Below are 21,559 nucleotides of genomic sequence, written 5' to 3'. Positions count from 1 at the left end.
GACATACTCTGTGTTATCAGAACAACTTTTCCCAGAGAGACTCTGAGTCTTTCATAGTCTGGATACCTAAGCCAACAGTTACTGAAATGATATTGCCTTATCTTTATCCACACTACGGCCTCAGCCATCTATGTCACTCCTCTTGCCGTCCTTCCCTCCCTATTTCACCTCTATGGCTGATTGCCAGTTCCTCATCTTTTATTTTCCTGCTCCCATTTTTATTAGGTCTCTTTTTTATCCAAAACACGCTGACTTGGAATGGACATTTTTTTGTAGCTTTCTCAGGCTTTCAGTTTCAATTCACGTTCACTCAGCTTGCTATGTAACCTGTATTACTTACACTGTGTTTTCCCTGACTAAAAGGAACTGAGTTATTGCCTTTGTGGTTACTGAGTGGTGAGGTTATTTTGGGCCATGAGGGCTGGGGGCAAAGGTAGGCTGGGGAGGGAGGTGACATAAATTCACAGCTGAAACTAATCTTTGGTTTTCAAGCCTCATATGCACCGCAATCTAATTCTTGTTAGGAGTAGAATTAATGTGTGTACATTAATCTGTGTACGTATCATCTGCTTGTTAATTACTTGAAACTCAGAAAAAACACATCAGTGATTTAGGAGGGATAGCATTTTTTATTCTTGGTTCCATATTTAAAAAATAACATCGTTTCCGTTTTGAATTAAGTGGAAGGGTTGAGAAAGGTCACTTTTTCTGCTTTATAATTGCAAAAACAAACCAACTTAAAGTCTGCAAGTTTTAGATACAATAATATCCCTGATATCACCATGACATAACAAACCAATTCTGCCAGATTACAGATAGAGAGGAAAGGAAAAATTGACTATCAGAAAGCAGCAATACTTATTAGAAATAACAGGTAACCTTAGGAAGTTATCAGCTATGAGTTTTAAAGCCACAGAACTTTGGATGTTAAGGAAGGAGTGTATGCATGGCTAACAGACAAAGTGTAGAAAAGCTGTTATCGATGCAGAGCAGCAAGTCAACCCATCCACTGAGCAAACTAAAAGGTCCAGGAGCCATATATTTTAATGAAGTTCCTCAAGATTCCCCCTCTCTTAAAGCAGTCCAGGAATCAGATGGGGGAAGATGGGCTAACATCATCTTTATCAAATATCTGCAAAGGTTACAAAGATAGCCGGAAAGCCTCGCATGGCGAATAGAAGAGATACCACAGAAATGAGTATTTGATTCTCCCAATATTTAGATCTTGAATTAGGTTAGATCTTGACCTGCTTCTACCCGAAGCTTGATTCTTCTAGAATGTTCTTCTTGCGTTCCTTTAGATTTCACATATACTTGATTTCTTTAAAGATCACTGCTTTTCCTTAGGAATAAGCCAATGTGGATAAGGGAGACAAAAAGGGAATTAATAAATGTTAAGATGCGTGGTTTGAAGGTTTTGATACATAACTTCAAGACATTTTCACAGAGCACACTGCTCTCAAGTTAGGGTTAAAGTGAAACTTTCCATCTGGATAATGCAGAGGAGGACATTCTTCCAGGGAAAAATAAGAACATTAAACTTCCCTCCACTGGGTATCTTCCTTCAGGCACTGAGACTGCAGCCATCCAATAAATGGGGATGGGCAGAGAGAAAAGACTTCAAAAGTCACAGATATACTTTGATAGCTAATTTTTGGCAAGTCTGGCAATGAGATCTTTCCATTCTCCTCTTTTCTTTGTGATGTATGTAGGAGTGAGTAGCTGCAATAGTGATTCTGGCTGTTGCCTAAAGAAGTTCTGACACAAGGCCTCAGTGTTACAAATCACATACATCCCACAGTCATAGCTGTTTTGTTGAGCAGGGGCTTTTTCTTCCACAAAGGCCAGTTTGTCTCCTTTTCTGCCCAAGAAAGCTTCCAGTTTCTCTGCTACCTGCTTTGCATGGACTGAGTTACTTCTGCTATGAGAATCATAGTGAAAAAAGCTATTTTTATCTTGGACATAAACCAACAAACTCCAATGGGTTCCCCCAGCTGCCTCGTTGGAATTATCATTGATGGCTAAAAATAAAACTCTTTTGTTGGGGAGGTCCAGGGGTTCAAGGAACATGGCAATCTCTGCTTGGTTGCTAGTGCACTTGATGAACTGGGTAACTTCGGGGCTGATGAAGCAGACATGGTCAGAACAGTCATGAAACTGACTGTTGGCAAAGTACTCAAAGGCAAATCCAATGATATGGTCATTGAGCCAGCTTGGAGGATCCAATAGTGAGACATCTGATTGCCGCAGTAGACTGTCCATGTAACTCAAGACTACAGGGTCCATCTTGTACTGACCAGGGTTGATGAGAAATTCCAGAAGCTGAAGGAGAGGCAGAAGGTAATATTTACTGTTGAATATGATACCTGGGTGTAAAAGGAGGTCATAAATAGGAGCTACTCTTACAGGGTTTTGGTAAAGATTAAATATAATTGCAAAGTGTTCAGCAACAAGGCCTGACTAAGAGTAAACATTCAAGAGACCCTAACTTACGTGCTATATGTTAACAATTAGTTAGAATGAAAACTTTGGAAATTTTTCATGCTGAAACAATAAACATGATTAAAAAAAAAAGATTTTATTTATTTATTTGACAGAGAGAGACACAGCAAGAGAGGAACACAAGCAGGGAGAGGGAGAAGCAGGCTTCCTGCTGAGCAGGGAGGCCGATGCAGGCCTTGATCCCAGGACCCTGGGATCATGACCCAAGCCTAAGGGTCTGGGTCTTTGCCCAGTTGCCCAATGACTGAGCCACCCAGGTGCCCCAATACGCATGAATTTTTAATTTCCTCTTTAGAGGCAAAGTTTTGTTAAAATTATAACAAATATTTATGAAACTTCCTAGCATTAACCATATACTTATTTGTCCCTTTATGCATGATAATAATGGCAAATTATTTTTACATTAAAGTGAATTTTCAAAGAGTCTAAAGAAAAATGTTGCTCTTTAACAAAGGAAACAGTTTCCATTTCAACATTAATTTTAAAGAGAAAAGATAAAAATATTGCTTCCTCATTCCATAATGGAAAGTGACAGTGATTAGAGTTGTAGTTAAAAGGAACTAAAATTTCAAGAATAGAAAATTGTGAGAGTAACACAAATGAAAACCATTCCTGGTTCTGCCTGAGTTGCGAGCACGAGTGATATAATATGTCTTAGTTCACGTCCCATCTTTAACCTCAAGTGGTAAGATAAAGACGATGTAATTTTATAATATAAGCTAGGGGGCACCTGCGTGGCTCAGGTGGTTAAGCATCTGTGCTGGGCTTGGGTCATGATTCTAGGTCCTGGGACTGAGCCCCAAGTTGGGCTCCCAGCTCAGCAGGGAGTCTGCTCTTCCCTCTCACTCTGCCTCTCCTCCTGCTTGTGCTCTCTCTCTCTCAAATAAATAAATAAATCTTTAAAAATATATATATAAGTTAGAATTTTTTTGTAAACTGAAAGGTAGCTAGGCACAGGAATCAAGAGACCTGGATCTAGCCCCAGTCCTATCGCAAACTTTATATGCTTTTGTCCTTGCTTTTGTTGTCTGTGAAAAGGATATAGATCTGCTTTACATCCCTCAGTGAATTGTAGAAGAGGCCACACAGTTTTACTCAAAGGTATGGAGAGAATATAAAATGTTGTACCAACAGTATTTATATCATTAATTGCTATTAGTAAGGTGATCAGAAAATCTAGATAGCACTCCATACCAATGAAAGCAAATGAGGTTTGGAAACAAACATCTATTCCTCTTATCTTGTCCAAACAGAAGCATGACTAATTTAGAGTAGAGCAGGACAAATTATATGAGTTTTAAGATTAATATAGTCATGATCACCCAAGGTAAGGTGCTAACAAAGACAGGAAGTCTGATCAGAGTGGAGGGTAACATAATATCTGAGCAAAGGAGAGCTAACTGCTATTCATGACCTGGCAGCATTACAACATCACTACAAATCACAAAGCAATCAACAGTCACATGAAGAAAGAGAGTACAAAACAAAGCATACTGTAAGAAAATGCACCCATCTCTGTGAAAGACTGGGCTAGAATAATCAATTTAATCAATTCTGGCTGTTAGACCAAGTTTCTACCACTTGATCACAGTACTAAAATAATACAATTTTGTGGCACAACCATTTTCCTGTAATTAAAACCCCGCAAAAACCTACACAGAAAAATAAACATACCCCTCAAGAGAAAAAGCCCAAAGTAAGTTAGGTAACTAAGAAGCACCAAAGATGGTTTTAGGTGCATAGAGTATATCATAATTGAACTATTTCAGAAACAATATAAAGCTGTTTATGAGGAAAAAAATATATGTCTTAATACAGATATACAAAATAAGATGGCATGAATTTTCTTAGGAAGAGAGAATAACTTCAGCAGAGACACAAACTAGAGCCAGGAAAAAAGTTAACGAGGCATAGAGCACATTTGCTATGGGTGGGCCACAAATCTGGCTGTAAGCTTTTTGGCAGCTAACCAGAGAGCATTAAGTTAAACATTCACAATGTCCATAAGGTAAAAACAAAGCAATTGCTCAGAAGAGGTAAAAGCATTCTTTGTATTAAGCTTAGACAGTTTTTATTCAAGAAATTTTCATAAAAGACACAGTGTATCATAATGAATAATATGCCACAATATTTTTATAATAGATGAAGTCGTTTCAGAGGATTGTTTCTTAAAAGAATCCTTCATATCCAGCCTGATGGCAAATGAATAAACAGCATTCTAGTAAAAGCAAGTCTATGGAGGCTAGATACGCAGCTTGCTGCTGATCTGACTTAAGAGTAAATGAATATGAAAAGGGAATGACTTCTTATGCATCAAGCAAGTCTCCCTCAATCTGCCCCCCCATGCTTTCAATGAATACTGTGTAGTGGTAAATGCCATACTGTACTGTCTGGCAAATACTCGGAGACCTACTCTCTATGCTATCAGCTGAACTCAAATCCGTATCTTAATAGCCAAACCAACTAGGGACAGAAATCTACAAGGAGACCTGAAAAGACAGGCATCTCATCTTGGAGGGAGTGACCAAAAAGGCCAAGATTTCTTTCAAAAAAAGTTTTAGTGTTTTGATTTTGAAAATACCCAAAAGACAGACAATGGGTCAATCAAGGATCTGGCTCTATCCCACTGGATGGAAGGACTGCATGACTGCAATAGTTTAACCACAACAATCCTAAAGCAAATGGAACCAAACTGGCCTTTGGCCAAACCATCATTAGCAAAGAAAAACTCTAAACTTTACATCCGAAGACTTAAATTTTAGACTCAGTTCTGTCACTCATTGGCCATGTGATCATAAATAAACTACTTAATTTCTTTAAGCCTCAATATCCTCTTCTGTAAAGTGAGAATAATACATGACCTTTCTCACAGAGTATTTGTCAATATAAAATGAAGAAACACTGATAACTAAGATTTTTTAAAAAATGTAACATAAAGTAGTATTTCCAGACATCCATTGTGTCATGGAGAAATTTATATCCCAACAACAGGTAACTGTATTTCATTCAATAAATGTTTATTGAGTGTTTCCTCTGTGCTAGGGGCTGGAAATACAGAATGGGAATGAAATAGTCATAATTCTTACCCTCACTGAGCTTAAGCTCAGTGAAGTTATAATGTGGTTATAATGAAGACATCATAAATATACAATTTTTTTAGTCAATAAACACCTACTGAGAACCCAATTTTTTTTTTTTAAAGATTATTTGAGAGAGAGAGAGCATGTGAGAGATCATGAGCAGGGGGAGAGGAAGAGGGAGAAGCAGACCCCGCCCTTCCCTGCTGTGCAAGGAACCTGATGTGGGACTTGATCTCAGGACTCTGGGATTGTGACTGAGTCGAAGGCAGATGTTTAACTGACTGAGCCACCCAGGAACTCCTGAATACCCAATATTAGCTATTGTGGGAGATACCAAGATGTACAAGGTAGCTTATTGTCAATGAGATAAGAAACCCACAAGGGGCAGAAATAAAATGTATGGGAATTCAGAATAGGGAACAATGACCCCTGGCTAAGAGGGTGAAAGGGAAGGAGAGCTGAGATCAGGAACAACCTCACGGAGAAAGTGATGTAAAAGTGGGCTCTTGAAAGGCAGGTAGAGTTGGATGTATGGAGGAGGGCATTAGGAAGGTAAGAGACACAAGGGAAGTACCTTAAGAAGAGTGGTCCAGTCTGGCTGGAATGAAGTTAGAGTCAGGGTGCAGGTGAGGGTAGATGAAGATTATCAAAAGCTAAATGGTAATGGACTGAAGTCCAGGTGAAAGAGTTTGAAATTTATACTGGAGGAAATGGGAAGCCATTATGGCAAGGCTGGTGCTTTATTAAGTTTACTAATTCAGCTGTGGTATACAGGATTAATTGGTAGGGAGAGAATATGGAAAAAGACGGGCGCCTGGGTGGCTCAGTGGGTTAACACCTCTGCCCTCAGCTTGGGTCATGATCTCAGGGTCCTGGAATCGAGCCCCGCATTGGGTTCTCTGCTCAGCGGAGAGCCTGCTTCCTCCTCTCCCTCTGCCTGCCTCCCTGCCTACTTGTGATCTCTGTCTGTCAAATAAATAAATCTTAAAAAAAAAAAAAGAATATGGAAAAAGAGATCAAGTAGAATTTTATTGAGAGTGAAAGTGAAGATATAGGAGGAAATGACCTAAATCAGGGGAAATGGTAGTAGAAATGGGGAGGTAAGGAGGAAAAGGTACTGTAGACAGAGACTCAGTAAGTGATCAGAGAATAGTGGATAAGAGAGAAGAATTGGGAAATGGTCTGTAGGTTTTAGTTGGGGTGACTGAAAGGATGATGATCCCGTTATTAATGGGGTAGGGAAAGGGAGACAGAAAGGGACCTACCAAAAGAACCAAGAGCCATCTAGAACCATCCTAGGGATATTTCCTTTCTATATAGTGAGCACTGTGGTTGGTGTATCTGAGGTACAATAAATGTTTGCCAGAGGACTGAAGCATTTCAAAGAAAGGAGTCAGAACATATGGATTAAGGAAAACAAGATAAATAAGGCCTCTTAAGATGTTTGTATTGTCTTTCACAACCCCATTTTTGCTTTGGTTTTGTGTTTTTTCTGTTCTCTGTTAATTAATAGTAAATTCCTTCAGAAATAAGACCTATGTACTTGGTCTTGGTGGATGGTAAGGAAGATTGGGGAGTAAACTAAGGAGGCAGTAATCTCCCAATTCTATTTGTAAAGTCCCATAAATCATATTATAGTTCTATGTTTTGGAGTTAGGAGGCTTTGGGTCCAGGCTCTGACTTTGCCACTTGCCTATCTATGTGACTCTGGGCAAGTTATTTATTCTTTTTCTGGGCCTCATTCTCCTCATCTGTAAAATGAGGTAATAAAAACACCTGCCTCACAGGGTTGTTACACAAAATAAAATATGAGTAAAAACATTCGGCATGGGGACGGCTGGGTGGCTCAGTCAGTGAGATGTCTGCCTTTGGCTTAGGTCATGATAGCAGGGTCCTGGGATTGAGCCTCACATTGGGCTTCCTGCTCAGTGGGGAGCCTGCTTCTCCCTCTGCCTGCGGCTCCCCCTGCTTGTCCCCTCTTTCTCTGACAAATAAATGAATAAAATCTTAAAAAAAAACAAAACCCCAAAACAAAACAAAACCAAAAAACCCACTCAGCATGTCATCTGACACACAGCAGGCTCTCAGAAAGTTTTCTTCCTTGCTCCCTATATTTCAGGTGGTAATAATGGGACTTGGGAATTTCTTCTTTTTTTTTTTTTTAAATATTTTATTTATTTATTTGAGAGAAAGAGAGAGAAAAAGAGGGATAGAAAGAGAGAGAAAAAGAGGGATAGAAAGAGAGAGAGAACAAGCAAGGGGAGTGACAGGCAGAGGGAAAGGGCGAAGAATGCTCCCTGGGGAGCGGGGAGCCTGACACAGGGCTCCATCCCAGGACCCTGGGATCATGATCTGAGCTGAAGGCAGATGCTTAACAGACTGAACCACCCAGGCGCCCCAGAAACTTCTTGAAAATAAAGCATGTTTGTCTTTTTTTAATAAAGCCACAAAGTCATAAAGGACAGACCTAGCTAGGGCATGACTCTGTGCTCTGTGCTTTACCTTTGGCATAAGATGAGTGAATGCTAACTCCAGAGAAAATTGTTCTCTCCACCTGAGTGAAGCAATGATGTTAATATGTTATCAGTATATACAAGCCCTGCAATTACAGTTTATTGTATCTTCCAACTTCTGTAGCTAAATGAAGCTAATATTGAAACCAGAGCATAGAACAGTTATAAACAAAGGCTTAATTTTTTTTAAAAGGAGCCTACTTTTTCATATTAATCTTAAAATCCTTAAACCCAAGCATATTACTTGAATATTTATTATAAAAAATAAGGTAATTACATAAAAGGTAATAAGAACAACCTTAAAGGGAAAATTTATAATTCAACAGTTACCAACCTGATTACCTGCTGATATAATTAAGGGAAGAAACTGCTGGCTCAGTAGAAAAAAACACTAGGTTGGGAGTCAGTTTCAATGAACTGTGTTCCAAAGGAGTGCTGTCTAACAGTACTTTTGGTGATTATGGAAATGTTCCTTACTGGTAATGTCCAAAATAGTAGTCACCTGCCACATGTAGCTACTAAGCACTTGAAATGTGGCTAGTATGAACTGAATATTTAATTTTAATTAACTTAAACTTAAATTTAAATATCTACATGTGGCTCTTCGCTACTGTTTTAGACAGCACAGTTTCACAGATTTCATAGGTATTTTTTGAAAGAAAAGAAATAAGATTATGTAGTTAAATAAGATAGGGAAATGCTACATCCTAAAACTCCTTACTGGAGATTCATAAGGTACGTAAGCATATTAGAGGCTAGAAGAAGTTCTGCAATAAAGAAAGGTAACTTTTCTTGTTTTTTTTTTCTTCCCCCAAACTCACTTGACCATGAGACACTTTTTTTTTTTTTTTTTTAAACAGAGTATCTATCAATACCTTATTGTCTGTGCAGTGAAGTTTGGGATATGCTTGCTGAGCTATTTAACAAATGGCACTGAACAAACTGTTAAACATTCGATAAAAAAAGAAGTTAGATCTCTACCTCATACCTTTTATTAAATTATATTTTAGGTGGAGTAAAATTTAAATGTTAAGAAAGGAAACAAAAATATTGGAAGAAAATAGAGCTTAATACACTTACGTGACTGGCCTATAAACACACGTAAAGAAACTCAACACTTCACTAGTAATCAAAAGAAATCAAGTTAAAGCAAGATTTCATCTTTAGCTATCAAATCAGCAACGATGAGGAAAACTGGTAAGTCGCAATGCTGAGAGACCATGGGAAAACAGGCATTCTCCTTGTTTATCGGAATATAAACAAATGCAAGCTTTTTGAAGGGTAGTTTGCCATTATATTTTAATTCTTAAGAAATGTCTACATGCAGCTATTACACTTTCAGAAATTTATCTTAAGGGAAACATTAAGGATGTGTGCAAAAATTTAACAAGAATGTTCATCACAGCAATGTTTATAAGAGAAAAACTAAAAGAATCTGAAAGTTCAAAAGAAGACTGGTAAATTTAAATAACAGGCTTTCATACAAGGAAATATTTCAGCCATTAAAAAACAAAATTGTAGATACAAATTTACTGACATAGATATTCATGATATGCTATGAAAAGGAAGTTTATACAAAATTTGTACAAAATAGGGGCACCTGGGTGACTCAATGGGTTAAGCCTCTGCCTTCCGCCTGGGTCATAATCTCAGGGTCCTGGGATGAGCTACATGTCAGGCTCTTTGCTCAGCAGGGAGCCTGCTTCCCCCCCTCCTCTCTGCCTACTCATGATCTCTGTCAAATAAATAAAATCTTTAAAAAAAATTTGTATAAAACATACACAAAAATAATCAAGAATGATAGCCAAAGTTTAAATATCATTTTAAAAAGAGAATTATTAGTACTTCTTAGCTTTTTTCCTTCTAACTTTTGATACTGTCTGCTTTATTTTTTTACCCTTTCTTTTTATAGTGAGCACATAACCAGTAAATACAGCTATTTCCATTCAGGAAGAAAAAAGATGTACCACCTCCCACTCTTACACTGACCTAAAATATGTCTGTTTCTTCAGCTCATTGGTCTCACTTCTGTCCTCTGGGAAAAAAACAGAGGAAGTCTAATCTCTCTTCTACAAACCTTCAAACACAAAGATGTAAAATTAATCTGTTTACCAAAATTGGATTACGTTCAACTTCTAATATATGATTCCATTTGCGATTTCACAATAAGAATAAAATCCCAAGACCAAATGTGCTTTGCACGGCAGCTAAGCAGAAATATTTTCAGGAAGGAAGTTCAAATTTTTTTTTTTTTGTTTCAATTTTCCCCTATTAAACATTTCCTTTTAAAGCTAGCTTAAACCATCCAAAGATTTGTATAAAGTGGAATGTCAAAATTACCAAGATTTATATATCCCTCTTGAAGGCAGAGATTATTAGATTTTACTCATTCTTGTTTTCTTTAGTGATTGACAAACTGGAGAAATTTTAATAAATGTTTTTCCTGAACAAAATACCGAAGTAAAATACATTTTGAAAAACTCCTAAAAACAAAATTGTTATAAACATAGGAAGATCTCTTAATTTCATAAATTGCTTACAAATTTGAACAATATTCCTCTGACATCAATATTTTATAAGTAGAGGAATTCAGATCTCAAAGTAGAAAAACTAGTTGGTATGATGATTGTGCCTATTAACTCTACTACCATAAATCCCATTTGGTCCTGCCTTGGGCCAGGGAGATAAACTAGGTGACTTTTTAGGATTTCTTCTAGAACTAAGGTTCTCTATTTACTGCTCTGTTACTACATATGGCTATCAAGGGCTAAGGTGTCGTTGACTATGAAAAGAATTTTATTCTCAGTCTCATTTCTAACTCAAAGGTTCCATTTATAATTGTACCACATTTTTTTCCTTCCTCTAAACCTGATGTGAACACCAGCCTTTTCTTAAACTGTGCTTTGCTGAGAATTTTCTGAGAAATGACTTTATACAACTGCAAAATTTAAAATACCTGGGGTTGTTAAGACAGTGTGCAGGGAGGCCAATAGGTTCAATGAGAGGTCTAAGATACTATTTTATAAAGGAGTGGACAGATTTTATCATATGCATCAACACATTAAAGCTCATAAGGTGTGATCAAGCTAAAGTTGTAATCTGACTGATTTCTTAAATAACCACTGTGTTCAGCACACAGTAGATAGATCCAAACATAGTTTTAAAGAGTATGAAAACCCACCATCTTTTAATCTTATTTTTCCTATAGATTTCAAAGCCTGGTAAATAATTATTTCATAAATAGTTAAGAGGTAAATTGTTATTACAAACTCCTATTTAATGGATTTCAAAAATGTGGTTGGCACAAAGTAGGGGCTCAATGAATATTTAATAAATGAAAGAAATAATGAATATGTTTTACTGTATTGTGCTCATAGGAAAACAAGATCTGAAGTGTCCCCATTATACACAAGGAATTTTCTGTTGTAGCAATTTGTCTTTAAATGTTAATTAACACAAATATTTGTGAGTTATCTGACCAAGCTTGACTTATATATTATTAAGCAGGGCTAAATATTTCTAGCAACTATTTATTTTAGCTGCTAATGTAAAATTCCAAGTTGCTACAACAAATAGTAGTGAGAATATTAGAGCCAACTAAGGCCAAAAATCCCAAGCTTTTGTTTTGAAGGAATTGAACACTCTACAGTACTCTGAGAGAGTATTTATTCATTGGCCATAAGGGAAGGAGGGCCTCAAGTTTTTTTTTTAAGATTTTATTCATTTATTTGAGAGAGAGAAAGAGACAGCGATAGTGACAGAGATAGTGGGAGAGAGCACAAGCGCAGAGGAGAGGGAGAAACAGACTCTCCCCCTGAGCAGGGAGGACAATGTGGGTGGGGCTCAATCCCAGGACCCTGGAATCATGACCTGAGCCAAAGGCAGACGCTTAACTGACTGAGCCACCCAGGCACCCCAGAAGGCCTCAAGTTTTTAAACCTATAATCTAGATGCTCAAAAATACTAATTGTAATTGGGACAATTTTTTTTCAGTTTCAAGACTGTGTTTTAGTGTTTTTCTAACAAATGAAGGTGTGGAAGGGGTAGCCATTTAACTGGAAGCCAGAGAAAAGAAATTTCAGAGATCTTTTGTAAGTAATGAAGATTTTTAAAAAGCTTTGTAAGTTTCACGTATTCTTGCTGCAGATAGACCTGTTCCCCATTCCCCTAAAAAGGAGAAAACAGATGAACCTCAATCTCTATATGAACTTGATTCTCAGTCTGTATTGAACCGTATCAGTACTCAAATGATCTCCAATAGTTAGATGTACAAGATCAATATAGACTAGTCATGCTGAAGAAGGTAGTCTCTCAGAGAAACTGATTCAGAAAGTTAACTTTACTTTACTTATTTGGATTAGTAATACTTGGACCTCATAATTACTTTTTTTGAATATGTTTAAAAAAACATACAAGTTGGGGACTAGCTGGAATTTGTAAGTTTTGCATAGTCTGGTATTGATCAGTTTCTTTCTTTTTTTTTTATTATTGATCAGTTTCTAAAGAGATGGGTTATCTGGGCTTTGAGGACTTCCTTTTTGTTTGCTAATGCATTCTACTCATCTAAGAGGTTTAAGAGATTGACAAAGAGAGCAATCTTGACCTTAAAAAGTCAGAAATATAGGACTTACATGTGTAGATGGAATTTAATCAAGGAAGGCCTTAGCAACACCTGGGAATCTATATATATTGTAAAAGCCATTACCCATCAGAAGTACTAACATTATCACTTATAATACAAAAAAATGGGCATCTCTATTGAAAGGTATGTGATTTAGTCCAATTTATATTTCTTTAGACAGTCACACTGGGGAAACAAAAATAACATAGCAGCCCCTTTAGAGATCACATTATAGTAAAATTTAGTTAAAATTAAAAAAAATTATTTACTGCTCCAGACTCTTCATTTCTGTCTTCTTCTTTTTCTTTAAGATATTTATTTATTTATTTATTTGACACAGAGAGAGAGAGATCACAAGTAGGCAGAGAAGGAAGCAGAGAGAGAGGGGTAAGCAGGCTCCCGGCTGAGCAGAGAACCCAATGCAGGCCTCGATCCTAGGACCCTGGGATCATAACCTGAGCCGAAGGCAGAGGCTTAACCCACTTAGCCACCCAGGTGCCCTCATTCCTGTCTTTTGACAATCCAATCTACACATTATTGCTAGATTAGTTTTTTAAACAGAACTCTAATTAATTATTCTACTCAAAAAAATTTAAAATCTCTTCATTATCTACCAAATTTAGTACTAATTATACCCTGGCATTCAATGATTTCCACAAAAAGAGCCCCAATGTATCTTTCCCAATTTATTTCCTAGTACTGCTCCTGCATATATAAGTACAAGCTCAGTATTCCTATAGGCCCAAATTATTAGGCAATAGTGAATTAGTACTGGTTGCTGCCCTTAGGTACAAGAGGAAAAGAAAACAGCCAGTTCCCTACTACCAGAGAGAGGTTGGGAAATGAACACTATGCCAGTACCTTCTGAAACACAGATCTGATCTGTCATGTTCTTGCTTAAAACTATTATGGTCAGCTTTTTTTTTTTTTTAAGATTTTATTTATTTATTTGACAGACAGAGATCACAAGTAGACAGAGAGGCAGGCAGAGAGAGAGAGGGAAGCAGGCTCCCCGCCGAGCAGAGAGCCCGATGCGGGACTCGATCCCAGGACCCCGAGATCACGACCTGAGCCGAAGGCAGAGGCTTAACCCACTAAGCCACCCAGGCGCCCTATGGTCAGCTTTTTATAAATCTATGCTCCATGGGCCAGGATGCAGTAAGAATTAAAGGTTCCATGAACTTGGACTGGGAAAAAAACTGCATCTTGATTTTTGATAATATCTAACTGAAATTTAACATTATCTTCAATAAGTATAGGATAATCCACAGTAGTATTAGCAGTCCCTCTATCTTTTCACCAACAGAAATATATTTTCATATCACACTGAAGTTTTCCAAAATATTTCAAAATTTCAAAAGTATTTCAAAATACAATTTATACTCATCACTATTTTGAAATTACTTGCTGCCAGATGTTATTTAATGCATAAAGAAACACACATATGACCACATCAAACACCCATTTTTTAAATATTTTTAAAATTTTCAATAAAATTGATTTTGTTTCTATTATTTTATTTTCACATTTAAAAACATTCTGAGATAGGGGCCACAGGCCAGGCTGCCAAAGAAGTCCATGGTGTAAAAAAAGGTTATTTTATTTTTATCTTTGTTTTTTATATCTATTAATTGCTTATAGTAGATAATCTAAATACTTTAGCCTGGAATTCAAAGCTCCTTATCATCTGTTCACACCCACTTTATCATCTTTATCTCTGCCCCACCCCTACCCTTCATATTAATTCCTAGTCATATCAGACAACAGTAATGCTGTCTTATCTGCAGGCAGATAGACAAGTTTTTGGATTAGCCCTAGTTAATAGACAGTAGCCATGCACTGCTTTGGCTTTGCCTTATAGAGACCTCTCTGCCTGCCAAGTGAATTGTTCTTTTAAAAGGCTTGTTTTCACTAATACTATGAGATCTAAATAGGGTTATATTTTAACTGTCTTTATAGCTCTCTCCTAACTTAAATGATTGCTGATAACAGAAGACAGATTCTAAATTGGCAACACACTGCAGTAATCTCTAGGGGAGTAAAGTTAATCTTCGAATCTCAAGTTGACTTAGGTCTTTTTGGGGACAGAAATGAAGATGCCCTTGATTGAGCTCTAAGGTTGGATCCCCAGCTGATAGATGCTGCTGGATGGTAGGGAAAGGGAAGAGAGCCTCAAGGTGGACTTCATAAGATTGAGGGATGGAACTGTGCTGAATGGAAAGGCAGAAATGATGCTTTTCCCATCACCCAGAGTATTTATCCAAAACTGCCATCACTGTGCTCAAGCTTTGCATTCCATCCCCAACTCTCTCATCCAATGACTTCCATCTTAATGTTACAGAGCCAACGACATCAACTTCCTGCCCTTCCTAACTTTCCATCCTTTCTTTTCCTCTCAACCCTCAATGCACTTCAGGAGCCTTTAAAAAATACTGATGCCTCAGCCCCTAACCCCAGAGTTTGTTAGAACAGGAGCATTGGTTTTATTAAAAACAAAACAAAACAAAACAAAACAAAACAAAAAAAACCCAAAAAACCAACCAACAACAACAACCCCCCCCAACCAAAACACACAAAAAAGCTTCTAAGGTTATTCTAACGTGCACATAAGGTTGAGTTCCACTAGTGTCCTTGATGCTATAAATCAGCCACCTTCATCCATGGATTGTCCACTTGTGGGTTCCATGGTACACTTTTACGCCTAAGTTTCCCATCTTTAAAGAAAAGATTCTTTCTGCCCAAATTCTCGCCCCTCATCTCTCTTCACCCTTTACAACGATGCTTTTTTAAAGGGTAATCTACGCCTATGGCCTCCACCAACTCTACTCCTCCAACATTTTACTCTTACAGTCAATACTGTCATGTTTCTGCACCCGTCGTTCTCTCTGCTTCTATCTCCGATTTCTCGGCCAGCCACACTCACTAGTCTTTTAACACAACTTAGGAGTGACTCAAAGGTCACCTTGGAAAGAGTTTCCCCCACTCCTTCCACACAATCAGGGGCTCCTCTTCCATGCTCAGAGGGTTTTCTGCTTTTTTTCTGTCATACATTAAAAAAAAAAAAGATTTTATTTATTTATTTGTCAGGGAGAGAGAGAGGGAGAGCGTGCGCGCAAGTAGGCAGTGTGGCAGGCAGAGGCAGAGACAGAAGCAGGCTCCCCGCCGGGAGCAAGGAGCCCGAGGCAGGACTCGATCCCAGGACCCTGGAATCATGACCTCAGCGGGAAGGCAGACGCTTAAGGACTGAGCCATCCAGGCGCCCCCATAGTTTTACTTTATTACTACTGCGGATTCTCTCAACGTCTCCCACATAACACCATACTTGAGAAAGCTAAGACTGTTTCATTTACTTCTGACTTCCTAGAGTCTGAAGCACGAGAAAGCACTTCGTGAAAAGTCTGAAAAATGAATGGAAAGTCAGACTAGGAAACTGAGGTCGGGGGCGGGGAAATGCGGGGGAGAGGGCGTGTGCGTGGGAAGGGGCGGGGGCTAAGAGGGGCGGCGCTGAGAATCCAGCACCAGAACTGGGGAGGGGGCAAGGATATGCCAAATCTGCGAAGGCTGAAAAGCGGCTCCCTGCCGGGACAGACCGCCCGACCAACCAAAGTGGGGAGGCGGCTTCTTACCTGCCTCGGGCCTCACCACCCCAACAAGCCTTCAGGCACCTCTGTGTTGGCCGGAAAGCGAAAGCTACGGTCGCAAACCCAGAGTTTTTTACCCCAACCTTGCGACATTCCTCTCTACTAGAGTGAGAATCTGAGGCACGGTTCCGAGCTCTGCCGTAAGGTGAGGAAGAAAAGTCTGGGCGGGGCCGCCTGGGGCGGACGAATGGGGCGTGCCCGCGCAGGCGCCTGAGGTACTCTCTGGCGGCGTCACGTGCGGGGGCCAGGCCGGCAGGCAGGCCGGCTCCGGCTGGCGGTAGGGGGCGTGGGAGGTAAGTGCGCGCGCGCCTGCTCGTCTGCAGCCGGAGAGTCGCGCGGGGCGGGGCCGCGTGCGCGGGGTCGGGGGCGCGCGGGCCTGAGCAGACGAGGGACGCGGCGGCGGTTGGCGGTGGCTGCTGAGAGTACCGCAAGGACTGTGAGAGGAGGCTGCGGAGGTACCCGCGGCACCCGCAGAGACAGCGACAGCGGCTGAGGCGGCGGTCCGACGCGTGCTCTCTGGGCGGGGTGCGGCGGGGTATGTGCCTGCCCCGGCCGGGCGGAGTCTCTCTGACAGGGCGGGGGATGCGCGGCGGCTGCTCTCTCGGACCCTGAGGCTGCTGGGCCCACCCTCCCGGAACCGTCCGACCCTCGGTGGCCTTAGCCTCTGCTGTCTCCGGCGGCCTGACCCTGGGGCCGCGGGTGGGAAGTGGCTTCTGGCGAAGAGGAGGGGGCTGTGGTGGCCACCGCGGCGGAGCCCGAGGTAAGACCCGCCCAAGCCGCCGAGCGGCCCTGCCGCCCGGCCCGGCCCACGTCTCGGTCTCGCTCTTTGGCTCCTGCGGGGCCGCCCCGCCCCGCCCCAGCGGAGACGCCCCGCGAGCGGGTCTGCCCTGGAGCCTCCCAGACACGCGATCGCGGCGCCGGGTCCCTTGTAGACCCCACCCAGCGTATCTTCCATTGGCCGGACACCATCCCGGACCCGCCAGCCCCGGCCGTTCTGGGGCCCCCACCCCAACACAGCCTATTAGAAGCCCCCTCGGACTCTCTTAGGACTCTTAATGGAGCCTTCAGACACTGTTACCGCCTCCCGTAAGCTGACCCGGTCACAGTTCTTCCGAAACCCAGTCACGGCCGCCCCCTAACCGATAGCGACCCCCCAGGTCCACGGCACGTCCATCGCAGCCACCCCGTTCCTGCTGACCCCTTCCCTCCCAGCTCGCTCTCCATCAGCCCTACCCACCTCCTCGGCTTTGGGGTAGTCTGGTGATGCTCTCACCTCCCAGGGGATCTGTTCAGCACCTCTTAGACATCATCAGACAGTAGCTCTTCCCCAGCCCTTCTCTCGGGCAGACCTTGTTATCTTTCTCTTTTCTTTGGTTGAAAGGGTTTTCCATTAAATCCTGGAGGGATGTTTGCTTGATCTAGTGTCTCCCCGCCCCCCACCTCGCCCGTGGGGTTTAAGGGGACCAACTGACACCCGTGTTTGGAGGGTTTAATCTGGTGGCTGAGAAGGGAGGGACTGGGAAGAGTGTGGAAGCCCAGGGCAGAGGGTGTGTGTGTTGATAGGTCACACAGCCTGCTTCTCATCTCGTGTCTTCTGTAGAACGTGTGACTTTAAGGGACCTCTATAAGGATTAAATCACATTACAGTAAGGGATGTGACAGTGTCTCCATGTAATATCATTCGCTTCACCTTCCTGTAGATTTTTACGCATTTTTTTCCTCTGTTTTTGAATGATACCGGGGGATTCTCTTTTTAATGTGTTGTTTTGAATTTTCTGGAAAAAAGTAAGTTTTGTGGTTTTTCTTGATCTTTGAAGATTTTGATGTCTGTTTAATAATACATTTCTGCTCCTTGAAGCAAGTACAGTTACCATGCAGTGTTGACTGATGTCATTACCAGCAGCCTTCTTAGCAATAGTGAAATAGTGGATAAAATTTTGTTTGTGGAAGTTGAACTTCTGAGTTGTCAAGAAGGAAATGTAGTGTTACACTAAATGTCCAGTATCTAATTTTAAACGTTGGTATAGGGATGAAGTATAGTGAGGTTTTTGTAGATAGAACTTTTACAATTTTTATTTTGTGTGTGTGAAGCTGAGGAGGGAGAACATCATATTGAAATTATAGGTAATAATTAGACATAGTATAAAAGTCAAGAAATTCAAAAGAATTTGCAGTAAAAAGTTTTTCTTCCCCCTGTATTCTCCAATCACCCATTTTCACTCTTTAGAGGCAACTTTTATTTCCATCTTTATATGGGTTCGTCCTGTGATGTTTTTAGCATACACAAGCCTATACATTCTCAGATTTATATTATTAAATTATACTCTTAAAAAGCACCACAAATACTTTACACTCTGTAGCTTCCTGTACACTCTATAGCTTTCGCCCCTTCACCCCCTACCTCATAGTAGATCCTAGAAATCATATAACAACAGTACATATGGAAATGCCTCATTTATGGGCTGGATAGTATTGCTTTTATGATGTTGAGATTATTTTTAGTCTTTGCTTTTACAACCAACACTACGTGCTTTTCTTTGAAATGTATTAGCTGTTTATGTCCTAAGTAATTATCAGGATTTCAAATTTCCTAGTGACTCTTTTTTTTTTTTTAAAGATTTTATTTATTTATTTCACAGAGAGAGAGAACACAAGCAGTCAGAGAGGCAGGCAAAGAGAGAGGGGGAGAAGCAGGCTCCCTGCTGAGCAGAGAGCCCGATGCGGGGCTCAATCCCAGCACCCTGAGATCATGACCTGAGCTGAAGGCAGAGGCTTAACCCACTGAGCCACCCAGGTGCCCCCCTAGTGACTCTTTTTATTGAATTTACAAAAAAGGATATAACTGAAGTTCTCATTGAATTTCTGAGCTTCCGTGGAGTGACTAGCTTTGGTGGTGATTATGATATTTATCAAATAAGTTATTGAAGGATAAAAAGGATATAAACTATGGCACTGAAATGCCATAAAATCATTTCAGGCACTGAAATGATCAGATTGTCATTTTTAAAAGGTCACCGTGGTCAGTGGGTAGAGTGGATTAAAGAGTAGTCTAAGACTAAAGGCAGGAATATCAGGCAAATGATGGTGCGGGTCTGTATTTGGGTATTGGAAGTAGACAGGACTTCGTGATTTCATTGGATTTGAGATTAGGGAGAAGGTTCATACAAGATTTAGGTTTCAAGCTTGTACCTTTCACTGAAGGGAATTGATACGAGGGAGGAATGGGATTTTTTATTTATTTTTGTCAAGAAAGAAGAATTTAATTTGTGACAAGTTGCATTTGGGTGATTACACTTCTGTCAGATCTTGATGTGCAAGAGGCAGCTGGATTTGTGGCTTAAGTTTATTATCAACCTCTGGGTTGTAGTAGATTTTTGGGGCAAAAGGTATAAATGAGAGTAGAAAAGATTATAGGACAGAGATCCAACATTTACAGCGTAGGTAGAGTTGAATGTCTAAAGCTAGTAAATTAAGTGATTAAATTATTTTAGAAATCTTACTATAAGTATCACTAGTGAAGTACATAGTCTAATATGTGATTTAAGTTTTTTCCCTTAGTTAACATTAGCGGTGGATAGTTTATGAGGGAAATGGAATAAACTTAGATTTTTTTTTTAAACTTAGATTTTCTTTAAAAAAAAAAAAAAGTAAAACCTCAGTAGAAATTAGTACCATAAACCCATCTTTTCTAATCATTTGGATTTTGCTCTGTAGAAGTTGGCTCAGTGTTCATTTGTGGAGAAGTGCAGGATGTTTGAAAATATGGTTGCCCAAAATACTAATTTTCTTAGTTTGCATGATTTTTCAGGTTCTATTAACTTAGTTTGAAATAAATATTAGCGAATTTTGGGTCATGTTTTAAATCTAACATCGACTTTATGTATTCATAAATCTAGAGCTGCTGTGTAGATAGATCCATCTCTTTAGACCTCTGTGAATTACTGCTAATGGACATCTCCACTTGGATTCACATTTCACAAGCACTTCAGCCTTGTACAAAATAAAACTTTTTTTTTTTTAAGATTTTATTTATTTGACAGAGATCACAAGTAGGCAGAGAGAGAGAGGAAGGGAAGCAGGTTCCCTGCTGAACAGTGAGGGCGGGGGGGGGGGGGGGGGGCTGGACCTGACCGGAAGGCAGGGGCTTTAACCCACTGAGCCTTTCAGGTGCCCCTAAAATAAAACTCTTTCTCTGCTTCTCTTTCTTCCAAAAAGAGGGAGACAAACTGCAACAAAAAATTTTGTTTTTGATTCCCTATCTTGATGATGATCTTCATCTCCAGAAGTCTTCAGGAACCTGTGAATCATCCTCCACTACCTTACTACCAGTATCATTAAATCCTGCACATTCTCCCTCATGATATTTCAGATAATTTCTTATTGCTATTTTTGTTGTTTCTACTTTATTTTTTAAAAGATTTTATTATTTAGGGGCGCCTGGGTGGCTCAGTGGTTAAAGCCTCTGCCTTCGGCTCAGGTCATGATCCCAGGGTCCTGGGATCGAGCCTCACATCGGGCTCTTGGCTCAGCAGGAAGCCTGCCTCCTTCTCCTCTCTCTCTCTGCCTGCCTCTCTGCCTACTTGTGATCTGTCTGTCAAATAAATAAAAATCTTAAAAAAAAAAAAAAGATTTTATTATTTATTTGAGGGAAAGCAAGTGAGAGAGAGAGAGAGAGAGAGAGCGCGCGCGCATGAGCGAGCACAAGATGGGGGAGGGTCGGAGAGAGAAGCAGACACCCTGCTGAGTGGAGAGCGCTAAGTGGGACTCTATCCCAGGACTCTGGGATCATGACCTAAGCTAAAGGCAGATGCTTAACTGACTGAGCCACTCAGGTGCCCTGTTTCTATTTTATCTTAACCTCAGATGTCTGTTGTGCTGCTCCTGTAATGCTTTCTAAGTGGTCTTGTTGCTTTCTCTTTTCTGCCTCTTGTTTTGCCTCCCATTCATTCTCTGCACTGCTGTCAGATTAGGTGTTCTAAAATGCTCTTTTCATTAGGCTGTTTCATTTGCAAAGAGGAGACTCAAGTTACAGTAAGTAGTAGAGTGCTTTTTGAAAGGAAACATGCATAAAGGAACCTAGCAAAAGCTAAACAACTTGCTCTCAAGAAGAATAGGAGTTTAATAAATAAAGCTAGAAGCAGGAAAAGACAGATTTCACTCTAGAGCTCTTTGGTTAACTTGTCTTAACTACTCTTACTATTT

The 21,559-nt window shown here is 40.2% G+C and overlaps 2 protein-coding genes across 13 annotated transcripts in view; one reads left to right on the top strand and one right to left on the bottom strand.

Annotated features, from left to right (window-relative positions):
- MYO9A (myosin IXA) overlaps window positions 1-21,559 on the top strand; it is a 305,854-nt gene that overhangs the window by 10,190 nt on the left and 274,105 nt on the right. For 7 of the 12 annotated variants that reach the window (XM_032864958.1, XM_032864961.1, XM_032864960.1 and 4 more), the window contains exon 1: window positions 16,692-17,117. The exons of 1 other annotated variant lie outside the window; for it this stretch is intronic. The gene's annotated coding sequence lies outside the window, so the exon portion shown is untranslated. Of the gene's footprint in view, window positions 1-16,568; window positions 16,651-16,690; window positions 17,118-21,559 lie in introns of those variants that run through there. 4 more of the 12 variants (XM_032864953.1, XM_032864959.1, XM_032864952.1 and 1 more) reach the window with 4 other exon arrangements.
- Window positions 610-16,524, bottom strand: SENP8 (SUMO peptidase family member, NEDD8 specific). The gene is made up of 2 exons (XM_032864974.1): window positions 16,343-16,524; window positions 610-2,322 (listed from the first exon to the last, which is right to left on the bottom strand). Exon 2 carries the CDS (start codon window positions 2,284-2,286, stop codon window positions 1,648-1,650), a length of 639 nt encoding a protein of 212 aa, XP_032720865.1. The 5' UTR covers window positions 2,287-2,322; window positions 16,343-16,524; the 3' UTR covers window positions 610-1,647.

Source organism: Lontra canadensis, unplaced genomic scaffold (genome assembly GCF_010015895.1).
Source record: "Lontra canadensis isolate GAN:19392208 unplaced genomic scaffold, GSC_riverotter_1.0 scaffold28, whole genome shotgun sequence".
Classification (NCBI taxonomy): Eukaryota; Metazoa; Chordata; class Mammalia; order Carnivora; family Mustelidae; genus Lontra; species Lontra canadensis.
This window is presented reverse-complemented; position numbering and strand designations above follow the sequence as displayed.

Coding starts and splice junctions, on each gene's coding strand:
- SENP8 (XM_032864974.1), bottom strand. CDS start 2,286: ATGGACCCTGTAGTCTTGAGTTACATGGACAGTCTACTGCGGCAATCA.